Source organism: Saccharomyces mikatae, assembly GCF_947241705.1.
Source record: "Saccharomyces mikatae IFO 1815 strain IFO1815 genome assembly, chromosome: 14".
NCBI classification, from domain to species: domain Eukaryota; kingdom Fungi; phylum Ascomycota; class Saccharomycetes; order Saccharomycetales; family Saccharomycetaceae; genus Saccharomyces; species Saccharomyces mikatae.
The window spans coordinates 426,208-449,101 of NC_079269.1; the positions used below are offsets into that span (position 1 = coordinate 426,208).

General features: G+C 36.5%; 7 protein-coding genes and 1 non-coding gene across 8 annotated transcripts; 5 read left to right on the top strand and 3 right to left on the bottom strand.

The window, feature by feature from the left end:
* Positions 1-852: 852 nt before the first annotated feature.
* Positions 853-2,898, top strand: MET4 (Met4p; the record flags this gene model as incomplete). Its single annotated transcript, XM_056225291.1, has 1 exon — positions 853-2,898. The coding sequence occupies one exon, from the start codon at positions 853-855 to the stop codon at positions 2,896-2,898; it is 2,046 nt and encodes a 681-aa protein (XP_056079124.1).
* Positions 2,899-3,247: 349 nt separating this feature from the next.
* Positions 3,248-7,666, top strand: POL1 (DNA-directed DNA polymerase alpha catalytic subunit POL1; the record flags this gene model as incomplete). Its single annotated transcript, XM_056225292.1, has 1 exon — positions 3,248-7,666. The coding sequence occupies one exon, from the start codon at positions 3,248-3,250 to the stop codon at positions 7,664-7,666; it is 4,419 nt and encodes a 1,472-aa protein (XP_056079125.1).
* Positions 7,667-8,170: 504 nt separating this feature from the next.
* AVT4 (Avt4p) lies at positions 8,171-10,312 on the top strand (the record flags this gene model as incomplete). The annotated part of the gene is made up of 1 exon (XM_056225293.1): positions 8,171-10,312. One exon carries the CDS (start codon positions 8,171-8,173, stop codon positions 10,310-10,312), a length of 2,142 nt encoding a protein of 713 aa, XP_056079126.1.
* A 468-nt stretch (positions 10,313-10,780) lies between these two features.
* MIC27 (Mic27p) lies at positions 10,781-11,482 on the top strand (the record flags this gene model as incomplete). Its single annotated transcript, XM_056225294.1, has 1 exon — positions 10,781-11,482. One exon carries the CDS (start codon positions 10,781-10,783, stop codon positions 11,480-11,482), a length of 702 nt encoding a protein of 233 aa, XP_056079127.1.
* A 253-nt stretch (positions 11,483-11,735) lies between these two features.
* Positions 11,736-12,452, bottom strand: OCA1 (putative tyrosine protein phosphatase OCA1; the record flags this gene model as incomplete). The annotated part of the gene is made up of 1 exon (XM_056225295.1): positions 11,736-12,452. The coding sequence occupies one exon, from the start codon at positions 12,450-12,452 to the stop codon at positions 11,736-11,738; it is 717 nt and encodes a 238-aa protein (XP_056079128.1).
* Positions 12,453-12,760: 308 nt separating this feature from the next.
* RAS2 (Ras family GTPase RAS2) lies at positions 12,761-13,729 on the bottom strand (the record flags this gene model as incomplete). Its single annotated transcript, XM_056225296.1, has 1 exon — positions 12,761-13,729. The coding sequence occupies one exon, from the start codon at positions 13,727-13,729 to the stop codon at positions 12,761-12,763; it is 969 nt and encodes a 322-aa protein (XP_056079129.1).
* Positions 13,730-14,489: 760 nt separating this feature from the next.
* Positions 14,490-15,482, bottom strand: PHO23 (Pho23p; the record flags this gene model as incomplete). Its single annotated transcript, XM_056225298.1, has 1 exon — positions 14,490-15,482. One exon carries the CDS (start codon positions 15,480-15,482, stop codon positions 14,490-14,492), a length of 993 nt encoding a protein of 330 aa, XP_056079130.1.
* Positions 15,483-22,761: 7,279 nt separating this feature from the next.
* Positions 22,762-22,875, top strand: Smki_14.trna5L. Its single transcript has 2 exons — positions 22,762-22,799; positions 22,832-22,875. It is a non-coding gene; the product is annotated as a tRNA-Leu (tRNA).
* The last annotated feature ends 19 nt before the right edge of the window (positions 22,876-22,894 follow it).

A 22,894-nucleotide genomic window follows, 5' to 3' on the forward strand; every position in this document is an offset into this window, starting at 1 on the left:
AAAGTTTCTTTTCACTGGTCAAGTTTGAAAAACGAACCAATAAATGATAATGAAAAGAAATGATGAAAGAGGAGAGAGGCTGATCAGAAAGAAGAAGATACCGAGTCGAGTCTACGCGACTACATAGCGCACATCACGCGCCCGTACTTATATACATATACACACCTACATAGACGCACATACATGCACGCGCATGATAGTGACTGACTGTTACTGTATTATTTTTCAGCCAAATATGACACACAACCTACCTGGGGCTTTCTCTTTTTCTCCCGCGTTGACTAGTGATGACTGACTCATTACTACTCTCTGAGGGCCGGTCCCGCTCCGTTAATGATGCTAGGAGCAGGTCACAACAGCCGAAAGGAACGGATAGAACGGTACACGGATCATATGCTTGGTCGCTGGACATACGGATGCTTATATACGTCTTCGATGTGATTGAAAAGGCGAGTATTGAGGTTTATTTTATCGTGATTTAATGGGATAATTATCTGCTATGGCTTTTTTGTTTATTGTCCGTCACGTGCGCCGATACCACCCGGCACACAGTGGGTGTACCGTCGCACGTGCTATTGTGCGTCATTGGGCCACACAAGCTTTATTGCTTGAATTTTCTTCCATCATTTAACTATAATCAAATCCAGTCAGTGTAGGTGTAGCTTTTAACAACGTATATCCTTGTTTATTTACATTTGTGCAAAGAAAGAGAGTTTATTCGAACGCACATTATTTCATATATTAGCGTCCCTCTGAATATTTACCTTGCCTCCTCACCAGTTGTGTAGATAAACACAGATCAATAAGCGCAGTTCTGATAACCATTACTGGTCACATTTTCCACAGTGAGCGATGAAACAGGAGCAATCCCACGAAGACAACTCATACGCCACGGAGTTCATAAACCTCTTTGGCAAAGGTACCGGGACACACGTCAGTAGCAACGATAGTGGTAATAATGGTATGGGAAGCGTAAATACATTGGAACAGTTTGTAGCAACAGGCACATCATCATCGTCACTGGCAGCTAACACCGAGAACAGACGTCCCTTAGTAGGTGATGTCACCACTAGAGGTCACACCAATTTATATGACCATGCTGTCACGCCAGAAATACTCCTGGAGCAGTTGGCCTACGTCGATAATTTCATACCATCATTGGATAACGAGTTCTCTAATGTTGACTGGAACGTGAACACCACTCACAATAATATTAGCAATAACGGTACAAACACCTTCAGCAGTATAAATGCAAACCCTTTTGACTTGGATGAACAACTAGCGATTGAGTTAAGCGCCTTTGCCGATGACTCGTTTATCTTTCCAGACGAAGATAAACCTGACAACAACAACAATAATAATACTAATGACAATAATAACAACGATAATAACAACAATAATAACGGAGATGACGTATTTCACGAGGACCCTACTAACAATAATAGGCAGAGAAATCCTCATTTCTTAACACAAAGAAGGAACACCTTTTTAACTTCTCAGTACGATCAATCAAAATCTAGATTTTCTTCCAGAAACAAAAGAAATGGTAACGGCGGTGAAACTAACAATCATGATAACAATAGGCAGGTCAATCACGATTTTGAGCCGAACCTCATAGCAGGTCCTCCTCATTTCCCTTTGAGCACGACCAATATGACATCAATGGACCATGGTGCCTTCACAAACGTTGAAATCACCTCAACTGAGAATATCACTTCTAACAACGATGTGGATGCGCTATCACACTTGCTTCATAAAACGACACATGCACCTAATCGCTCGTCTCCCTTAAATAATGTTACTTCTGTCCAAAACACATCTCATTTACAAGAACAACAATCAGATAGTAAAGTAAAGAATAGCGACAACAACAACAACAACACCTTAAACGAAGCCCCTAATATAACTGTACCTGACTACTCGGTTATTCCGACATCTGTTTTGGTGACACTATTACCAAGAGTTGATGTGCCTAAGGGCGCTTTTAACTCGTTGACTACTGCGGGATTTGATAATGACCAAATTGATGCTATTGCAGCAATAATGGCTTATCACCATCAAAAAAAAATAAGGAATAATAACAATATTAACAATAACGTCAATACTAGTACCAGCCAAGAAACACCGATTCTTAAGAACATCAATGAACTTTTAAATGTCCTAATACCATCATCTTCGGCATCAGCAGATATAGCTGCACCAACTACCTTATCCACTTCACCTTCTTCGTCCAGTGAGCACGGCGTAGTAGCAGAGGCCTCTTTCCTAAGCTCTATTTTGGAACTGGGCGTAAATCATTCGAAAAGTGATAATATTCACAATGAACGACAACCTTCACGAAACAATAATAAAAGTTCAAGAGAAGAGAACGGTGGAAATGTCAATGACAATGTCAATGACAATAACGTTGTCATTAAGTTAAGTAATAGAACGCATAGCAATGAAATAACCAAAATACGATCCGAATCAACTTTAGACATAGGCTCATCCACTTACAACGAAAATAGTTTGAAAAGATCACATTCTAGCGACTTGAAAGATAAAGAAATACCTGTAGAGCGCAAGTATTCTGATAATGAAGACATAGACTATGATGATACAGATTTACACAACTATGAGAAAAAGCAACTGATCAAAAAGGAGTTAGGAGACGATAATGAGGATCTATTGATACAATCCAAGAAATCTCATCAGAAGAAGAAAATAAAGGAGAAGGAACTGGAGTCATCAATACATGAGCTGACTGAAATTGCGGCATCTTTACAAAAACGGATACACACATTAGAGACTGAAAACAAGCTTCTAAAAAATTTGGTTCTAAGTAGTGGTGAAACCGAAGGTATCAAGAAAGCTGAAAGCTTAAAGAAGCAAATCTTGGAAAAGGTGCAGAAAGAATAAATAACGAACTATACCACTAAATTGTATATATAGAAACATGCATTTTTAAGAAGTCTAGATAGTTTTTTTTTTCTTTACCTCATACCGTACACAATGTCTATTTTTCACTCATCACACAACCCAAAAACGCGTTAAAAACTTCGTAATCTTTAGCTATGACGCGTCGCGTAGATTTAGTTATGGTGAACCAAACTCTTTTTTATAAAAGATAATATATATCTTCTTCAACCATCCAGTGCACGCACTTCAATTCAGACCAACGAGCTTCAATTCAGACCCACGAGCTAAACTACCTTAGTTTTGTCATCTGAAAGATAGTAAAAAGGAGCGTGGAATATACAGAGAAACTATGTCTTCTAAAAGTGAAAAACTAGAAAAATTGAGGAAGCTACAGGCTGCTAGAAATGGTACATCCGTCAAAGATTATGAAGACGAGGAATCTGACGGTGATAGATTATATGATGAAATTGATGAGAAAGAGTATAGGGCAAGAAAACGTCAGGAATTGCTGCATGATGACTTTGTTGTCGATGACGACGGCGTAGGCTACGTTGACCGTGGTGTCGAAGAAGATTGGAGAGATACTGGTGACAATTATAGTGAGGAAGATGATGAAGACATTAATAAGCATACTAGCAAGAATTCTAAAAGAAATAAAACTACAAAAAGGGAAAAAGATCATCCAATTACAGATATGTTGCGTACTCAACATTCCAAGTCCACACTACTGGCGCATGCACAAAATCTCCAGAAAAAAAGTATTCCTATTAGTAACTTTGATGATATTCTTGGTGAGTTTGAATCTGGGGAAGTAGAGAAACCCATTATGTCATTGCCATCCAAATTAAGGGCAAATTTGAACTCTTCACCTACCAGTGAACTTAAATCATCTGTAAAAAGAATCAATGGAGATGATAACTTACATTCTGATACTACTATTTCTAAAAGAGTCAAAATTGATCCAGATTCAAGTGTAGATAAATATTTAGAAATCGACTCTTCACCATTAAAATCACAAAGCAGGAAACAGCGCTACGCAAACGATGTACAGGATCTAATAGAAGATGTGGAGAATTCTCCCGTGGTGATTACAAAAAAACAAAAAGGATTGAAAGATTCATTGCTTTCAAACCCACCATCCACTCAAAGTTTTACTAATAACAATGATGAGGAAGATAGTGATGATGATGATATCATACTAAAAAGAAGAACCATGAGAAGCGTCACCGCAACTAGGCATGTTAATATAGATTCAAGAAGCAACCCTTCAACCTCACCCTTTGTCACAGCACCGGGAACGCCAATTGGCATTAAAAGACCAAATTCAAGTAGGTCATCACGAAGCACTACTGATCCTACTACATTTACCGTAAGCGTTAAAAAAGAAGACGTAATTGATACCGAAACTGATAGTTTTCAATTGTTTTGGTTAGATTATTGTGAGGTTAATAATACTTTGATTTTATTTGGTAAGGTGAAACTCAAAGACGACAAATTTGTATCAGCCATGGTTCAAATCAACGGTTTGTGTAGAGAGCTATTCTTCCTTCCAAGAGAGGGTAAAACACCAGTTGATATTCACGAGGAAATTATTCCATTACTGATGGATAAATACGGATTAGATAATATCCGTGCTAAACCACAAAAAATGAAATATTCCTTTGAGCTTCCTGATATTCCACCCGAAAGCGATTATCTGAAAGTATTGCTTCCATACCAGACACCGAAATCTACTCGAGACACTATTCCATCCGATTTATCGAGTGACACTTTTTATCATGTTTTTGGTGGTAATTCCAACATTTTTGAAAGCTTCGTTATTCAAAACAAGATTATGGGCCCCTGTTGGTTAAATATAAAGGGAGCAGATTTCAATTCAATTCGTAATGCTTCTCATTGTGCAATTGAAGTTTCTGTAGATAACCCCCAGAATATCACTCCTCTTGCAACAAAGACGATGCCTGATCTGAGGTGTTTGTCTTTATCAATGCAGACATTAATGAATCCAAAGGAAAACAAGCAAGAAATTGTCTCGATAACATTGTCATCTTATAGAAATATCTCATTAGATTCACCCATACCTGAAAACATCAAGCCAGATGACGTATGTACTTTAGTTAGACCGCCTCAGTCAACTAGTTTCCCATTAGGGTTAGGTGCATTAGCTAAGCAGAAACTCCCAGGTCAGGTTAGGTTATTTAACAACGAAAAAGCCATGCTTTCTTGCTTCTGTGCCATGTTAAAAGTAGAAGATCCTGACGTAATTATAGGTCATCGTTTACAAAATGTCTATTTAGATGTTTTGGCCCATAGGTTACATGATCTGAACATTCCTATGTTTAGCTCTATTGGTCGTCGTTTAAGAAGAACTTGGCCAGAGAAATTCGGTAGAGGAAATTCGAGTATGAATCATTTTTTCATTAGCGACATCTGTTCTGGTAGACTGATATGTGATATTGCTAATGAAATGGGACAATCATTGACACCTAAGTGTCAGAGTTGGGATCTTTCAGAAATGTATCAAGTGACATGCGAAAAGGAACATAAACCATTAGACATTGATTACCAAAATCCACAATATCAAAATGATGTAAATAGTATGGCCATGGCTTTACAGGAAAATATTACTAACTGTATGATTTCTGCAGAAGTATCTTATAGAATTCAATTATTGTCATTGACCAAGCAATTGACCAATTTGGCTGGTAATGCATGGGCTCAAACTTTAGGTGGTACAAGAGCTGGTAGAAATGAGTACATCTTACTGCATGAATTTTCAAGAAACGGTTTCATTGTTCCTGACAAAGAGGGCAGTAGGAACAGAGCTTTAAGACAAAGGCAAAGTGATGATAATACGGATGCACCAACCAATTCTAAGAAGGCAAAATATCAAGGTGGTTTGGTTTTTGAGCCTGAGAAGGGTCTTCATAAGAATTATGTTTTAGTTATGGACTTTAACTCTTTGTACCCATCTATCATTCAGGAATTTAATATTTGTTTTACCACTGTGGATAGAAATAAAAATGACATCGATGAGTTACCTATTGTACCTCCCTCCGAGGTGAGTCAAGGTGTCTTGCCGAGATTATTAGCCAATCTGGTTGATCGTCGACGTGAAGTTAAGAAGGTAATGAAAACTGAAACAGATCCCCATAAGCGGGTTCAATGTGATATTCGTCAACAAGCCCTTAAATTGACTGCTAATTCTATGTATGGTTGTTTGGGTTATGTTAATAGTAGATTTTACGCCAAGCCGTTGGCCATGTTAGTCACTAATAAGGGTCGTGAGATTCTAATGAACACAAGGCAACTAGCTGAGAGTATGAACCTTCTTGTTGTGTATGGTGATACAGATTCTGTTATGATTGATACAGGCTGTGATAATTATGCCGACGCAATCAAAATTGGTTTAGGATTCAAAAAGCTAGTAAATGAGCGTTATAGATTGCTGGAAATTGATATTGATAATGTTTTTAAGAAGTTACTTTTACATGCTAAGAAAAAGTATGCTGCTTTGACCGTAAATTTGGATAAGAATGGTAATGAAGCTACTGTTTTAGAAGTTAAAGGGTTAGATATGAAGCGCCGTGAATTTTGCCCACTTTCGAGGGATATTTCTATACAAGTCCTGAATACCATTCTGTCAGACAAGGATCCAGAGGAGGCATTACAAGAAGTGTATGATTACTTAGAAGACATCAGAATCAAAGTGGAAACAAACAATATCAGAATTGACAAATATAAAATCAATACGAAGCTTTCAAAAGATCCTAAGGCTTATCCAGGTGGTAAAAACATGCCTGCAGTTCAGGTAGCTTTAAGGATGCGTAAAGCTGGTAGAGTAGTTAAAGCTGGTTCTGTCATAACATTTGTAATCACAAAACAGAATGAAAAGGAGAATGCCGAAAACACGCCCGCTCTTCCTGTGGCCGAACGTGCCTATGCATTGAATGAAGTAATGATTAAGGGTAACAATTTGAAGCCTGATCCGCAATATTATCTCGAGAAACAAATATTTGCACCAGTGGAAAGGCTGTTAGAAAGAATTGATAGTTTTAACGTAGTACGTTTGAGCGAAGCGCTTGGTTTAGATAGTAAGAAGTACTTCAGAAGAGAAGGTGGTAGTACTAATAGGGAAGATATCAATAACTTGCAGCCTTTGGAAACAACAATCACAGATATTGAAAGGTTTAAAGATACGGTAACACTAGAACTGAGATGCCCATCATGCGATAAACGGTTTCCCTTTGGTGGCGTTGTGTCTTCAAATCATTACCGTGTGTCTTACAATGGTATACAATGTAAGCATTGCGAGCAATCGTTTGCCCTTCTTCAGTTAACCAGCCAGATAGAGCATTCAATAAGGGCACATATCTCCTTATATTACGCAGGATGGCTACAGTGTGATGACAGCACATGCGGTATTGTCACCAGGCAACTTTCCGTTTTTGGTAAACGTTGCCTGAATGAAGGCTGCACAGGTGTTATGAAATACAAATACACTGACAAACAATTGTACAATCAACTTTTATATTTCGATTCTTTATTCGACTGTGAAAAAAATAAAAAGCAAGAATTAAAGCCAATATATCTACCTGGTGATCTCGACTATCCCGGTGAGCAGCTGACAGAATCATCTGTTAAAGCCTTAACAGAACAAAACAGAGAGCTCATGGAAACAGGCCGTGAGGTCGTCCAAAAATACTTAAACGATTGTGGGCGTCGTTACGTTGATATGACCAGCATATTTGATTACATGATAAGTTAAGCCAGAATTTTGCATTTATTGTACAACTTAATATATAGTTAATTCAATACAAAACGAGTAAGATTGTTATATGTATATATTACAAACACCTGTTGTATAACACTAAAAAGAGCGTGAAGAAGCGTATATATTGTTAGAGAATTCTGGTGATATTCCGAGGATGCTTTTTTTCGGCTCTAGTAGCCTTTTTTGTTATAGTCATTCTTCAATAAACCCATGCATTATGACTGATGTTATCAGTAAGATCAGATAAGCGAGCCACTTCATCAATTAAACAGAAGCTTTCAACTTTATGAAGCTCAGTCGTAGTCTTATGTGAAGAAATCAATATTCACAATACAGTAGAATATCACTTCTATTGGACTGCTCTCGTGTTTGAAGTAGTATAACATTCTAGCCACCTGATTCTCTAGATTCAAAGTCCCTCATCATTCTTTTTTTGATACACATAAAAACTTCATCTGTATCTGAAATTCGCATAACGAATCCTACAAAACAATGTCAATGGTCAACAACAATGGCGACAGTGAACACCTTGGAGTCCGAAGAAATGGAAATTTTAGGCACCCTTCCAATAATATGAAAATTCCTAGAAGGGCCCAATCAACAGTCCTCAATTCAAATCCGTTTTCTAGCAGAAAGTACTCAATGTCTACTTTAACGCCGAGGAATATATGCCAAAGCGTTGATTCTAGAGTATTCGTGGATATGTCATCTCCCAATTTTCAAACTCTCGAGGAACCTCACAGAGATGAGATCATAAACAGTGTACGGCTCAACTATTTGAACAGCAGCAAAAGGAGTTCCGTATCTCATGGGTGCGAAAATAATCCCAGAGTTAACCCAACCAAAAATTCGTCTGCAAGCACTATAACCACAGCCAATGTGGACAGTGATGAAGATAACACTAACCTGAACAGTGCTGGGGGTGACATTACGCATGATATCTACAAGATGGTCAAAGCAGAGGATCCTAAACGACTCAGACGTCCTCGTTCTATGGAAGATGTAAATTCTGAAATTGAGCACCACACCAAGTTCTCATCAGCGAGCGGATTGAATGTCCCCGGTGGCTTTAGAAGAGAATTTATCGTAAACAAAAAGAGGCAAGAACATCAATTAAATGATTCCGCTAGTTCAGACTTCACTTCACATGAAAGTGTTTCAATCAATCAGCCATCTACATCATCTGCACAAGATATTGATAAGGTTCCCTTTTTAACACGAAATTTTTTGGAATTTCTTTACGTGTTTGGGCATTTTGCTGGTGAATCTTTTGAGGATGATTTCATTCCTGACAGCTCAAACATGATGATACGGGGAGAAGATGAAGGAAGTCCTCTATTGTCTCGGCCTGATCATATGAAGGTTCTGCCTTCAGCCAAGGGAACAACTTCGACGAGAAAGGTTTTCTTGATATTGCTCAAATCATTTATCGGAACAGGTGTCTTATTTTTACCCAACGCCTTTCACAATGGTGGTTTGTTTTTCTCAGTAAGTATGCTGGCATTTTTTGGACTTTATTCATACTGGTGCTACTACATATTGGTGCAGGCAAAAGCTTCATGTGGAGTGTCCTCTTTTGGTGATATTGGTTTGAAGTTGTATGGACCTTGGATGAGAATCATAATTCTTTTTTCCCTTGTAATAACGCAAGTTGGATTTTCTGGAGCATATATGATCTTTACGGCAAAGAATTTACAAGCGTTTCTTGATAACGTGTTTCATGCGGGAGTTTTACCTTTGTCTTTCTTGATGATATTTCAAACCATCATTTTTATTCCGCTTTCCTTTATCAGAAACATTTCGAAATTGTCACTTCCTTCTCTACTGGCAAACTTCTTTATCATGGCTGGTTTGGTCATTGTTATCATCTTTACAGCCAAGAGGTTGTTTTTCGACTTGAAGGCTTCACCAGCAATGGGGGTGGTATACGGCCTAAATATGGATCGTTGGACACTGTTTATCGGAACAGCAATCTTCGCTTTTGAAGGAATTGGCTTAATTATTCCTGTTCAGGACTCAATGAGGAATCCTGAAAAATTTCCTCTGGTACTTGCTTTGGTTATTCTTACAGCCACAATACTTTTCATTTCCATAGCTACATTGGGATACCTAGCCTACGGCTCAAACGTTCAAACAGTTATTCTTTTGAATTTGCCTCAAAGCAACATCTTTGTCAACTTAATCCAATTATTTTACTCTATTGCAATTATGTTGTCTACACCTTTACAGTTATTTCCAGCTATTAAGATTATTGAAAATAAATTTTTTCCAAAATTCACCAAAATATATGTCAAGCACGATGACTTAACAACAAGAGTTGAATTACGTCCTAACTCTGGGAAGCTGGACTGGAGAGTAAAATGGTTGAAGAATTTCATACGTTCAATTATTGTCATTATCGTTGTAGCAATTGCTTATTTTGGGTCTGATAACTTAGATAAGTTTGTTTCAGTTATAGGATCGCTCGCCTGTATTCCATTGGTATATATATACCCATCCATGCTACATTTGCGGGGCAATAGTCTTCCGGAGACTAAAGGTAAATTCTGGAGGTTCAAACCAATGTTGGATATTATTTTAATTTTTTTCGGCATAGCAAGCATGCTTTATACATCATATCAAAGTATTTTTGGTGTCTAGACAGTATGTGCCGTCTTTTCATAAGGACATGTTTGGAAGCCAAGCAAACTTTATCTCGTTATGTGCAGATATAGTTATGATTATCTTCAACTTTAGTTTATATAGACAAGAACTGTTAGGACGCAATATTATTCGCCCATTATTATATAGTAGATATACCCTAAAAGCATTCCTCTCTATTATATTTGATATCTAATGCGATTATTTGAGTTACTTAGCTTGCGATAGTGTATGCTTCGCAGTTTTGGTGTTTATGATAATGCTCAGGTTTGCTGGATTACTTATTTTCCTATTTTTCATCTGCGAATCAGCTTGATCCGATTTTTCCGCTCAATGCCCGAACAAACTTTCAAGACTTTTTGGTTATTAAGGAGTATTATTAATTGATATCAAATACACAACTCCATATCTGAAATAATTAAACAAAAGTTGTAGCCTACCACGGTGTTTGCTAACCCAGCTTCTACAATGGTAAACTTCTATAACAACCAGGAGAAGCCCTCAAATTCGAACGGCGAATTGCCTTTAATACCAGCTGTGTTTCAAAATTCACCAGAACTGTTAGTTAGAACCATACCTACCGGAAATGAGATCATTGAGTCGGTACACTTGACCAAGTGCTTACAGAAATATAGAAATGCGCTTGCAAGTCAATTGGACTGTTACGGGGGAAAATGGGATTCTAAGATAGCCAATTTTAGACTTGTAGTTGAAAATATCATCAACTACTCAAGAAAAAACATTTTTAATAACGAGTACGAAAACAAGCACACTGTAGTCCCTGGCTCGTTGATAGCGCTAGGTGCCTTTTTTGCTGGAAGCATAGCAGTGAACAGATCCAATTGGGGAGCTAAGAGAATAATATTTAACCATAACTCCAGTATTCTCGAAAAACTATGTACATCATTACCGTCAAGAACATTCTTACCATGGGTGTTGGCAGCGGCAACCTTCAAGTGCTGGTCTCCTCAAACGTCACGGAATCTAGTTAATGCCACGGAAAATGACTTATTCCCAGACGATTTTGTCAAATCATATCACGATGCATGGAGGAAATTTTACGAGGAAGGGTATATTGTAAAAAAAAATGATTTAAAACGAAAAATCGATCACAAGTTGCAAAGTAATATAAGATATGCAAGAGAACAGCTTTGTGAAAAGCTGAAGTAAGCCAGATATCAAGTGGATATCTTTTGTTCATTATCATGTCCATAGTACATATATCCATACATAGGTCGGATAATTAATATTCTATAAAAATTACCCATTGAAAATAAACTTTCATTCATTCTACATTTCATTACATGCCATTTGAGGATGATACGGCTATAAATCTTGCGAGATCTCAAACGTTAGAAGGTAGTCTCAGGTAAAATCTGGCTACCCTTTTCAGTTACATTGATTCCTTTCCTCTCGCTTAAAATTACTCTAGAGCTGTCAACAACCAACCTGGAGCTTTGTCTTTGTCTATTTTCACTAATTTGGTGTCGAAAGCTTCTATAAGCAATTCTACAAGAATTCTACCTCCTCTACTCCCGGTAAAGCGCCTATATTCTTCAGAAACGCTAGCTAGATTCCAACCCATTATTCTTCTTAGACATCCAATGACCGTCCCGGTCCTATGTCTCCCCATACCACAACAGACCAACAAAGGATAGTTCTCTTGGGTGACGATAGTTTGCAGCACATTGATGATGGAATGTTCAGTGAGACCGTCCCATGGATTATCGTCTTCACCGGCGTCCGGGTTAATAGCTGCAAATTGCAAATTTATTCTATGAGTATCGCAAAACTCTAGGAGAGTATCTTGAGGTTCTTCGTTCGAGAGCCATATAATTGTTTTTAGTTTCAAGTTTAATAAAAAGGGAAAATTTACAGGTGAGGGCTGACCAGATCTGTAAAGATATCTTTCAACAGGACAAAAATTTAAAGGTGGAACAATACGTTCTTGTGGGGCATGCGACACTAAGACTTTTTCACGGCCGGATTCTGTTTCTTCATTGATATATATATGATCGTCATCATCGTCTTCTTCCTCGTCTTCCTCTTCTACTTCCTCTTCAGGTGTCGATGCATTCCCCTCTGTAATGCACAAGTCGTCGTGTGGAACGCTTTCATATTCTCTAGTGTTAGTTGTCATCGTAGCGGGCGGTGGGGCCTGATATTCTAGGTAGAAGGCCTCTTAATCACGAAATTCATGAGATTGATGACCCTTCGTAGCATCTAATTTTACGTTTTAGATGCTTTTATTCCTATTTTTACCCGGCGACCAATTTCATGGTCAAAAGTGCAAATATTACTTAAATAAAGACAGCAAGCAACCCATAGTAAGAAAATAGAAAATAGTGACTGTTCTTTATTTACTTTTATACATATTTGTAAAATGTATGTACTCTTTTAAAGTTATAGGCTTTTTTATTTGCAGTGTTTCTGGAATCATTCTTCTTATTAACTTATAATACAACAGCCGCTTGATCCGCTCTTGGAGGATTCATCAGTGTTGCCGCCGGATGCAGCTTGCTGTTTTCTGGCTTGTTTGGCATTTGGAGCTTGGCTTGCCTTATTGTCTTTATTTACACGACTGTTCACCGTATTAGCGTTTTGAGCACTGGCTTGAACAGCCTGATCTGCTGAATTCTCTACATCGGTGCGATCGGTCAGCGTCTGACTGTTTACCGCTTGGTTGCCCGCCAATCCTGCCTTAGCTTCTATGCTTGCATTCTTAACATTCACGGCAGTTGTGCTACTATTAGCGTTTTTCCCATTGGCAGCGTTGCTCATTTTCCTATGGCCTCCATTATTTGTGGGTACAGAATTAGCGCCACCTCCTTGAGTATCTTGAGGATTTTGTTTTGAGCTGTCATTTTCTGTCGACGTCTTATTGTACTTTCCGCCCTCGTCTCTTACTAAACGTGCCAGTGTGTAGAATGCCTCTTCGACGTTGATTGCTTGCTTAGCAGAAGTCTCCAAGAATGGAGCGTTCATTTGTTTTGCCATGTTCAAGCCGTCCTGGTAAGAGACCTGCTTTTCATTTTCCAAATCAGACTTGTTACCGACAACCACAATTGGCACGTAATCCGTATCCTTGACCCTCAAAATTTGTTGGTAGTAGGTCATAAGCTCATCAAGGGACGACTTAGACGTTATGGAATAAACCAGTAGAAACCCTTCACCGTTGCGCATATATTGTTCTCTCATGGCAGAGTATTCTTCTTGCCCAGCAGTATCCAAGATGTCCAAAATAGACACTTCATCATCAATGACTACTTGCTTCCTGTATGAGTCCTCGATTGTGGGATCGTATTCGTCTACAAAGTGTGATTGAGTCAACTGTATAGTCAATGCAGATTTACCAACACCACCACCACCAACAACAACTAGCTTGTATTCTCTCATATTCGACTTGTTCAAAGGCATTCTTGTACGTATTCTCTTTCTCTTTCAAAAACGATTACTTAGTTTTTTTATCCCGTTGTTCTTTCGTATGTTTGAGTTTAACCAAGTTCTTACGATTGATTGCTATAGTGCAAAAGAATCTGATTAAGTGTAAACTGAATATACAAAACGAAAAAAAAAAACAAAAGCCGGAAGTGTACTTAAAGTATGTAAGCAGTGCTAGGCGATAAGAGGAGACAGCGGCAGAGTATATAATTTGGGATACTATAAATGCTTACTATCAAATTCTTGATAGAAACGTTCAATAATGCGAAACTTGTTTCTCATTTCCTAGATCCCCTTATTGCAACTTTGTTTTTGCTATTGATGTCATGTTCCGTCTAAATTTTGCAGACCCGCCTAGCTTCACCGTTCCGAATGGCACGCTTTAGGCAGAGACATAGCGCAGGGTGGAGCCAGGGGCAAAGGGGTGGACAGGGAACCTTTAAGGAGGCGAGGCGAATAAGAGAAACTTTGAGATCCGAAGCGATTAGCTACTCCATTCAGGCCGGCGATTAGAGACCAAAATGCCGATGATGCTACGCAGTTATGCTACGCCGTAATGTGGGTTATATCATCATGTTGAGTTGCGCCTGGCATCACTATTGCTTTGATTGTCTGGACTCACGGGTCTAGTTATCGCGCAGATTCATCGATACGGTTAAGCCCGTTAAAACATTAAGAGTATATATTTGTAACTGGTACATGTATCTAGGCAATGTATGTACACCCGGTAGTTGTTTTATAATTTTTTTTTGCAGTCGTCACAATACCATTTACCCTTGGGTAGAGTTTCAAGTCCAATGCATGGCAAGTGAAACCATTCTAGCTCACAATCTGCCCCATCACAGCCCACCATTTCTCCATATGCTACTTGATTGCAGTAGCAGTACAGCGGTTCACCGTAGTCGTTCGTTTTTGGCCTTGATATACTGCTGTTATTGCTGCTGCCGATGCTGCCCACGCTCCTCGACACTGTTGATGTACCCACCCTGCCATTGTTTACGGAGGTAGTCGTACTGATGGTGTTTGGCGAAACAGATGTGGTAGCAACTCTTCTCTTGCGTTTTTTGGTCTCTGTTTCGGCGATGTTGGTGTTGGCAGCGTTCGCTCTTTTTCTCGCATTGACGCTGCTGGCATGGTGATCTTGACTATCCTGTTTACTGCTTACGTAGGTGGTATCGTTTTTCAAATCGTCTTGCTGCTGTGTATTGGCTGAGTAATGTTCGCCCTGTCTCCTGTTCGCAGCCATGGCCTCTCTTCTGGATTCGCTTTTCAGTGCCTGCGATGATTTGCTGTTTGATTTGCTTTCTATCTTTTCCATAAGTTCATGATGTAAGTGCATTGCTGGATGGTTGTCCACACCTAGTCTTAGACCTTTAGGAATTTCTGTGTTCTTAATCGCGACTTCATACGCCAATTCCAGCCGTGATGTCAGTCTATCTAGATTATCCAACATGATTGAGGAAACATGCATCTTCTCCTCTAGCGACGGCATTAGTTCTTCATAGATCTTGTTAATGTTATTGAGTAGTCTCACTTGTGTTTGGTGATCTTTATTGAAATCTTTCTTCAAGAATTTATCTATTCTTTCATTCAGGTTGGGCATAGAATGTACACATTTTGCATCTATTTCGTGCAGTAATGTCAAATACCTCGACGTAGCTAGTGGGAACTCCTCCAACACGTCAGCTATGTCATTTAACCCAGGGAATAAGTTTGCTGGTGAACTCATTTAAAATATGTACTTCCGATAATGCACGTAGCTTCTGATTTTTGATATCACAATCCGAGGAAGTTTTTTACCTTCAATTTTCCTGAACTAACTGGCTAGCCCGTTTCCTTAATCTCTTTTCGTTTTCACCTGCTCTTTCTTCTTTATGGATATTCATTCTTTCCCACCTACTAATTTTTGCAAGGGCATTTTTTACCCTTCTTCGAAAATCGTCAAGAAAATGTCAACTTAAATCGCAATGACATGGAATAATCCTTTCGAAAGATACCGGGAAAATAGCCTACCATTGAGAGCTGGATTCGCCTCTACTATCCTCGCCATGTCTTATTTTTGGTTATATTAATATAAGTAGATATTCAATAAGGCATTGTTAGTGTGTTCCAATAGTGCAATAGGTAGTATGCAATATAGAAGGATGGGCGGATGTATCGAAGATAGTGTATAGGTAAAATTCTGGATGTGACACAGTTTCCTACTCAAAGTTGAGATTTAAATATTCCTGGTGTTACCAAGATTAGCGTTTCGTGTAGTTCATATATTGTTCAGAAAACAATTTGGCTGTGTTCTGTATATTCCATAGTGCAACTTCTTGAGTAGACTTGACGCCGTTGCAAAGAAGCTATGTGTTTTTCAAGTACGTACATGAATATGTTACTATTGGAACAAAAATCTTCTCTTCTTTATTGACCAATTTTTAAATTTTCAGCATATTGAGATGAGAGTGGATTTTGATGTAATTGTTGGGATTCCATTTTTTAATAAGGCAATAATATTAGGTATACAGATATACTAGAAGTTCTCTCCGGGGGTTTAGGAATCCATAAAAGGGAATCTGCAATTCTACACAATTCTATAAACATTATTATCATCGTTTTATATGTTCTTATTCATTGATCCTATTACATTATCAATCCTTGCGTTTCAGCTTCCACTAATTTAGATGACTATTTCTCATCATTTGCGGCATCTTCTAACATCGTATATGATAATGTTGATAATTAGTAGTTTAGTAAGTTGTAATAATTAAGAATAGTCGTTCCTTCTTAATCTATATAAGAGAGGTATATAAAACACACGCTGATTAGTTATATTAAACCAAAAGGTTCAGACATAAATCAGAGTGTTAATGATAAGAATTTGATGATAACTCATCTTCTTATATAATAAGTTCTGATCAATTAATAGATCTTTATCTCATTACTGCAGTAAATTCTATTATTAGAATTTTTCTACTTCAATTTATACGAAGACGTATAGTTGCAATAACTTAATCCAATTTATACGAATAGGTGTATAGTAGTAATCACTTATTCCAACATGCCCCCTTAAAGATATATTATTGTACTCCAACAGATATCTGCTATGTGTTTGGTTCTTAAGTAATTTTAATTATCAATAGTCCGTTGAGGCCAAAATATCCTGTGGTGTTATCTGATTGTTCAATACTTTAATAAATCTATCAAAATCAGATATTGAGACTGGTTTGGTAAGTAAATCTGCTATATTATCTTTACCTTTTATTTTTATTAGTTTTATAATCTTCTCTTTTATTTTCTCTTTAATTATTTCTGTTTTTATCCATGTGAACTTCTGTTTGGGTTGTAGATAGCTCCGATTTAAACCTTCGATAGCTGGTTTTGAATCAGTAAGCATTGTAAGTTCCTTATCTCCACCTTCTCCGAGTTCTGTTAAGGTTGCCTTCAGTGTTTCTGAGTCTGCATAGCCTTCATAGATAGCATGAAGTTCTGCTTCAGTTGAGGATACGCACTTGTTTGAGCTTTTATTAGAATAAACATTGAAGATATTTTTTCCATACCAAATTATAACACCAATTCTTGATTGTGCATCGTATTCTGTTCCAACTGATGCATCTGTGATAGTAGTGATTTTCTTATCTTTGTTAAGATCTCTATCATAGTGTATGCCTATATTCGTATGTTGTACCAAGTATTGTATGATTTTATAAATCATGTAGAACACCTGTTTATGAGGAAAGTTTACTAATCTAGCCACCTTTTTAACCGCAAATTCAACATCATATCTACATTTATACCTAACATAGTTAAGTTCACCTAATAGTTGCTGTAATTTCAACACGCCGTCTTTGTATTCCTTTTCGGTCATTTTTAATTCTCCGTTTTTAGGATCAATCTTGTATATTGATATGTGTGGAATTGACCTTTTTCTAACCTTATCCAATTCCTTTTTATATTTCTCACCCATTTTTTCTATAAATGATATTAACGTCAAATCAACCGTACCAAGTTTTTTGTTATAGATCAAATCCATTCCTAGAATATCTGTATCCAAAATACCATCTATTAAGGTACCAGTAATTTTCAATTCAAAGGTTTTTTTTAAATTGTTTATGAAATCATCTAGTCTTTGTTCATCACTTGCTGCAATCACACAGTCATCAACATAAACTGCGATCATGAGTTTTTTATCCTTGGATTGGTATAGTCCTGGAGTATAAGTATTATCTTTTAATCCAACACTATTTAGATATCGTCTAAGATGGTCGTTCCATTCTTTAGGACTCTGTTTGAGACCATATAGTGCTTTATCTAGTTTAACAACGCATCTTCTGTCATGAGGGTGTGGAATGTAAATGTCTTCTTCCAGTTTAGCATATAAGAACGCATGGTTAATATCTAGTGTTTTCATGAACATATTCCTATTGTTTGCAATCATCAGAAATATTTTAATGTGGTTATGGTTTAGGGATTCTGTTCCAATAACGTTATACGTGTCTGGTGTCTGGATATCACCTCTACAAACAATTCTTGCTTTATAGATACCATTTCTCTTCTTTGAGAATATTGTATTTGTCGGAATTATTAAATTACTGGGAACATCAGATCTGTTGTATTTGACGTTGATGTCAAATACTTTCATATCCTTGAGATTCTGTAATTCTTTCCTGTATGCCTCTTTATAAGCATGTTTTTCTTTGAGATCAGCATTTCCTGAAATAGCTTCATTGTAGTATATGGTTTTAATTCTCGGTGCAGAACTTGTTTCTGTGTTATCCGGAAGTAATTTAATTATATTCTTTCTCTGACGCTTATTGTCTCTTTCAACCATGTCATGAAACGAGGTCCTGTTTTCAACAGGCCGCTTTCTTTTCTTATTCAAAGAATTAAACGTTTTATTCAGGAATCCAGCTTTGTTTATTGCTGGTTTTTCTGACTCAATTGTTTCATCTGTTATTATTGATGATTTTAGTGTAGCATTCGATTTTTCCGCTTCGCTATTTTCCATCACTTGTACTAACTCTTCATTATTACCTTCCGATGAGATACTTGTATCAGAGTTATTTTTGTTTTCTACCTTGTTTGATTCAACATATGTTTGGTCAGTATTGTCCATAACATTTATAACCAGGGGCAGGTGATGACTTTCTTCGTGAGTAGAATAGTCATCATTTTGAACATCATTGTCCTTTAATGATGTAACATTTGATTCAGTTTGAACATCTACGTATTGAGAGGTGTCATAACTTGAGGTTTTTGAATCTAAATCTTGTTCAAGTAATACTTCTGGATCAACAATGTTTTCGAATAATTCTTGTTGTGATTGTAAGATATTATCATCTGTTACATTGTCCTTATTACTTGCAACTGTAACTGATTCATTAGTAGGATCATGTGAAATATAATCGCTCTCATCTTCTGATGATTCCTTGTAATTTATTTCCTTTCCACTGATCTTCCTATGCGTTCTACTAGCAATATTATCATCATTGTTGATGTTTATGCTGTTCTGGCTTCCAACAAGGTTCTCTTGTAGTGCCGTGGGGACTCTATAAACATTTTCATCGAGAATATCCTCATCAGTATTACTTGATTTATTAATTTCGTTTCGATCGCTTTCAGTAGTGATCTTTTCTTTTGAGTGAAGATCTGAATCTATATCCATGTTTTTCACATGATTGTATTTGTCTTCTTCCTCTTCTTCTATGTTAGCAAAGACGTAGTCTAAATTACCTTCTAGATTATCACTAGGAGATGGGTACTTAGCATTTAATTCAATCTGAGCTAATTCTTCTGTGGTGAACAAGTCTGTAAGTAGTGTAACTTGTTTATGGTCATCTTCGTAATTTTCCAATGCATCATATAACCTGGAAACAGCATCTGAGTTTTCTGCTTCATTGATGGAATCTGATCTACTTTGATCATCTGGGTATATGTTCTGTGTGTTCCTTAATATTGGATCCACTGCATAGTCTGGAATTGTGTAATTATCTGAAGTGAGAATTTTTTTAATAGATGGTACAAAAAATTTGTATCCGTGACTATTAGGATCTTTGCATAATATTATAGCACGAAGTCCTGATGGTTTTAGTTTATTGTGATTATGATTCCAAATTATTCCTTGTTCTCCGAAGGGTAAAAAGGACATGAATCTCACTTTCACAGGTTGACTAGAGATTGCCTGTAGTGGCAGTTGACCTGTGGCTTTGTTTTCTAAACAATTGCGTACATTGGTAGCAGATGTCACTGCGTATTCCCAAAATTTAATACGTAATTTACTATGTTTTAACAATGTTGTTGCATCAGTAACGATAGTTCTGATGTATCTCTCTGCTCTTCCATTGGCAGCATGATCTTGTGTAGCAGAAAAAATATGATGAATTCCTTTTGAAACAAAATATTTTGCTATCTGATCATTTGTAAATTCAGTTCCTTGATCTGAATTGATTTCTCTGACCTTTCTGTCAAATTGAGTTTCCACATACTGAATATTTTTCTTGATCTGAGCCAAAATAGTTTCAGCATTTTTGTTAAAATGTGTGGAGGTGATACAATATCTTGTATTGTTATCAACCATAATAAGCATGTATCTTTTCGTATCCGAGTTCGAATTTGATACTGGACCAAAGATATCCATGCACCACGATGAACCTGGTTCATGATCGATACTGTGTTCGTTCATAGATCCTTTATAATGGTTCCTTCTCGTGGCTTTTGAAACTTTACAAGTTTCACACCAAAATTCATTTGGTTCTTTTATTAAGTCAAGATTTTCTTCATAATGACTATGTTTAATTGAGTTTTCAATTTGTTGAACTCCTGTATGTCCCATTCTTTTATGAGCATCTTTTAAGTTTATAATTTTGGGCTTCAGTCTAATTTTGTTAGAAGAAGTTGGTTGTATTGCATTGATTTTGGAATCATATGCTGAGTGATCAATTAAGTCATCCATTTTTACGTGAATAATTCCATTTTTAACATGAGTTTTTATGTTCATATCCTTGTTTTCCAAGGTAGAATAGTTCTTGCTTAACACCAGATCGGTTTCTCTAGCTAACTCATAACCACTTATAATAGTAGTTTCTTCTTCAGGAACATAATGAGTTAATAAGTAATCATCATTTGTGTTACATTTAATTTTAATGTATCCTGATCCTTTAACGGAAACTGCATTGTTTTTCCCAATACCAAAGAACTTTACCTTTTCTTTGTTGTCTTCATAATCAAACAATATATTTTTATTGTTCGTGATATTGACACCTGAACCAGTATCAATAATGACTAGATTTTTGTTTGAACCCTTTTTGTTCTTCTTCTTCTGTTTTTTCAAAAGTTCTGACTGGTTTCGTGCCTGTTTTAATATATTCTTTTTGGGTTGAACCTTGTGAATAATAACCTTTTGAGTAGCTGGGCGTTGAATGCCTAAGTTCTCTGTTTAATTTCTTTCTACAGTTAACTGAGCTGTGGAATTCCGATTTACAGTACTTACAATTTCTTTCTGAATAGTAAGAGTCATTTGAACTCAAGTCCATTACTGTTTCAATTACAATATTGATTAAAATTTCTTCAATTCTCTCATTTTTACCAATTGAGTATATATGTAAACGTTGTTTAACCGGATTTTTCAAAGATTCATGTAAGGTTCCAAGGATTGCCTCTTCTAAAATGTATGTAAGATTTGAACAATTTTGACAACATTTTGAAAGGATCCATTTTTCCATTAATACTAACTTTTGAAGTTCATTCATTAACAAATCAGTATTCTTACAAGTTGTATCCACCAACACTTTTTTCCAAGCCTTTTGTCTTATTTCTCTACCATAAAGGCTTATGTATTTTTTCTTCAAGTCACGGATGATTCTAAAGATATCACTTGTGTTAATGTTCATTATATCAGGACTTTCATTTAAACCTTCTTTGATAACCTTACATAAGATTTCATTTTCACGAGAATCGATGTTTTTAATTTGTTGATCAAAAATGTCATCAAATTCGTACTTCTCAATGAATTGTTGAAAGCTGTTCAAGAAAACAGGAATATTTTCGATTTTAGTCATCTTATGCTTAAATACCCAATCCTTAGGGTAAAATCTCCTATTTCTTGAGGTCAGAGTATCGAATAAATAATATGTCCCAGTTGAATCATTTCTTTCATGTAACCTTTTAACATCTTTATCGAAATCAATCGATTCTAACTTTCTTTTTAATCCAAGAATTACATTACTAGTTTTTTCAATTTTTTCATCGATTTCCATTAACTGATCGAGATTTGAAATATCGTCATCCTGTTTAACCTCATTTGTAATCTTATTCTTTTTAACGGTTAATTTGTTTAAAAATATTTCATACGTTTCTAAATCAATTAAGGCTTGCTTCCTCTGTTTGTCATCAATAGAAGTATCGATAATAAAATTTTTAATTTTTTTAGTAGTATCTTGAATATTGACTCTTGATTGAACCTGCGTAGAAATGTTGTCGTCAGTAACATTTCTTGTTTCATCCCTCACTGGGGTCGCCATGTTGATAATTAGTAGTTTAGTAAGTTGTAATAATTAAGAATAGTCGTTCCTTCTTAATCTATATAAGAGAGGTATATAAAACACACGCTGATTAGTTATATTAAACCAAAAGGTTCAGACATAAATCAGAGTGTTAATGATAAGAATTTGATGATAACTCATCTTCTTATATAATAAGTTCTGATCAATTAATAGATCTTTATCTCATTACTGCAGTAAATTCTATTATTAGAATTTTTCTACTTCAATTTATACGAAGACGTATAGTTGCAATAACTTAATCCAATTTATACGAATAGGTGTATAGTAGTAATCACTTATTCCAACAGATAATATACTAGTAACGTAAATACTAGTTAGTAGATGATAGTTGATTTATATTAAAACATCGTTTGCTTCAGGTGTGACTAACCATTACATTTTTAAGTAACTGCTGGTGTGTCACCTATGCTATTGTTGATAAAATGTAATTATACTAAACTGTTTGATCGTCATCAAATAACTGGTTGTTTGGCCGAGCGGTCTAAGGCGCCTGATTCAAGAAACATCTTGACCGCAGTTAACTGTGGGAATACTCAGGTATCGTAAGATGCAAGAGTTCGAATCTCTTAGCAACCATATTTTTTTTCCACGACAA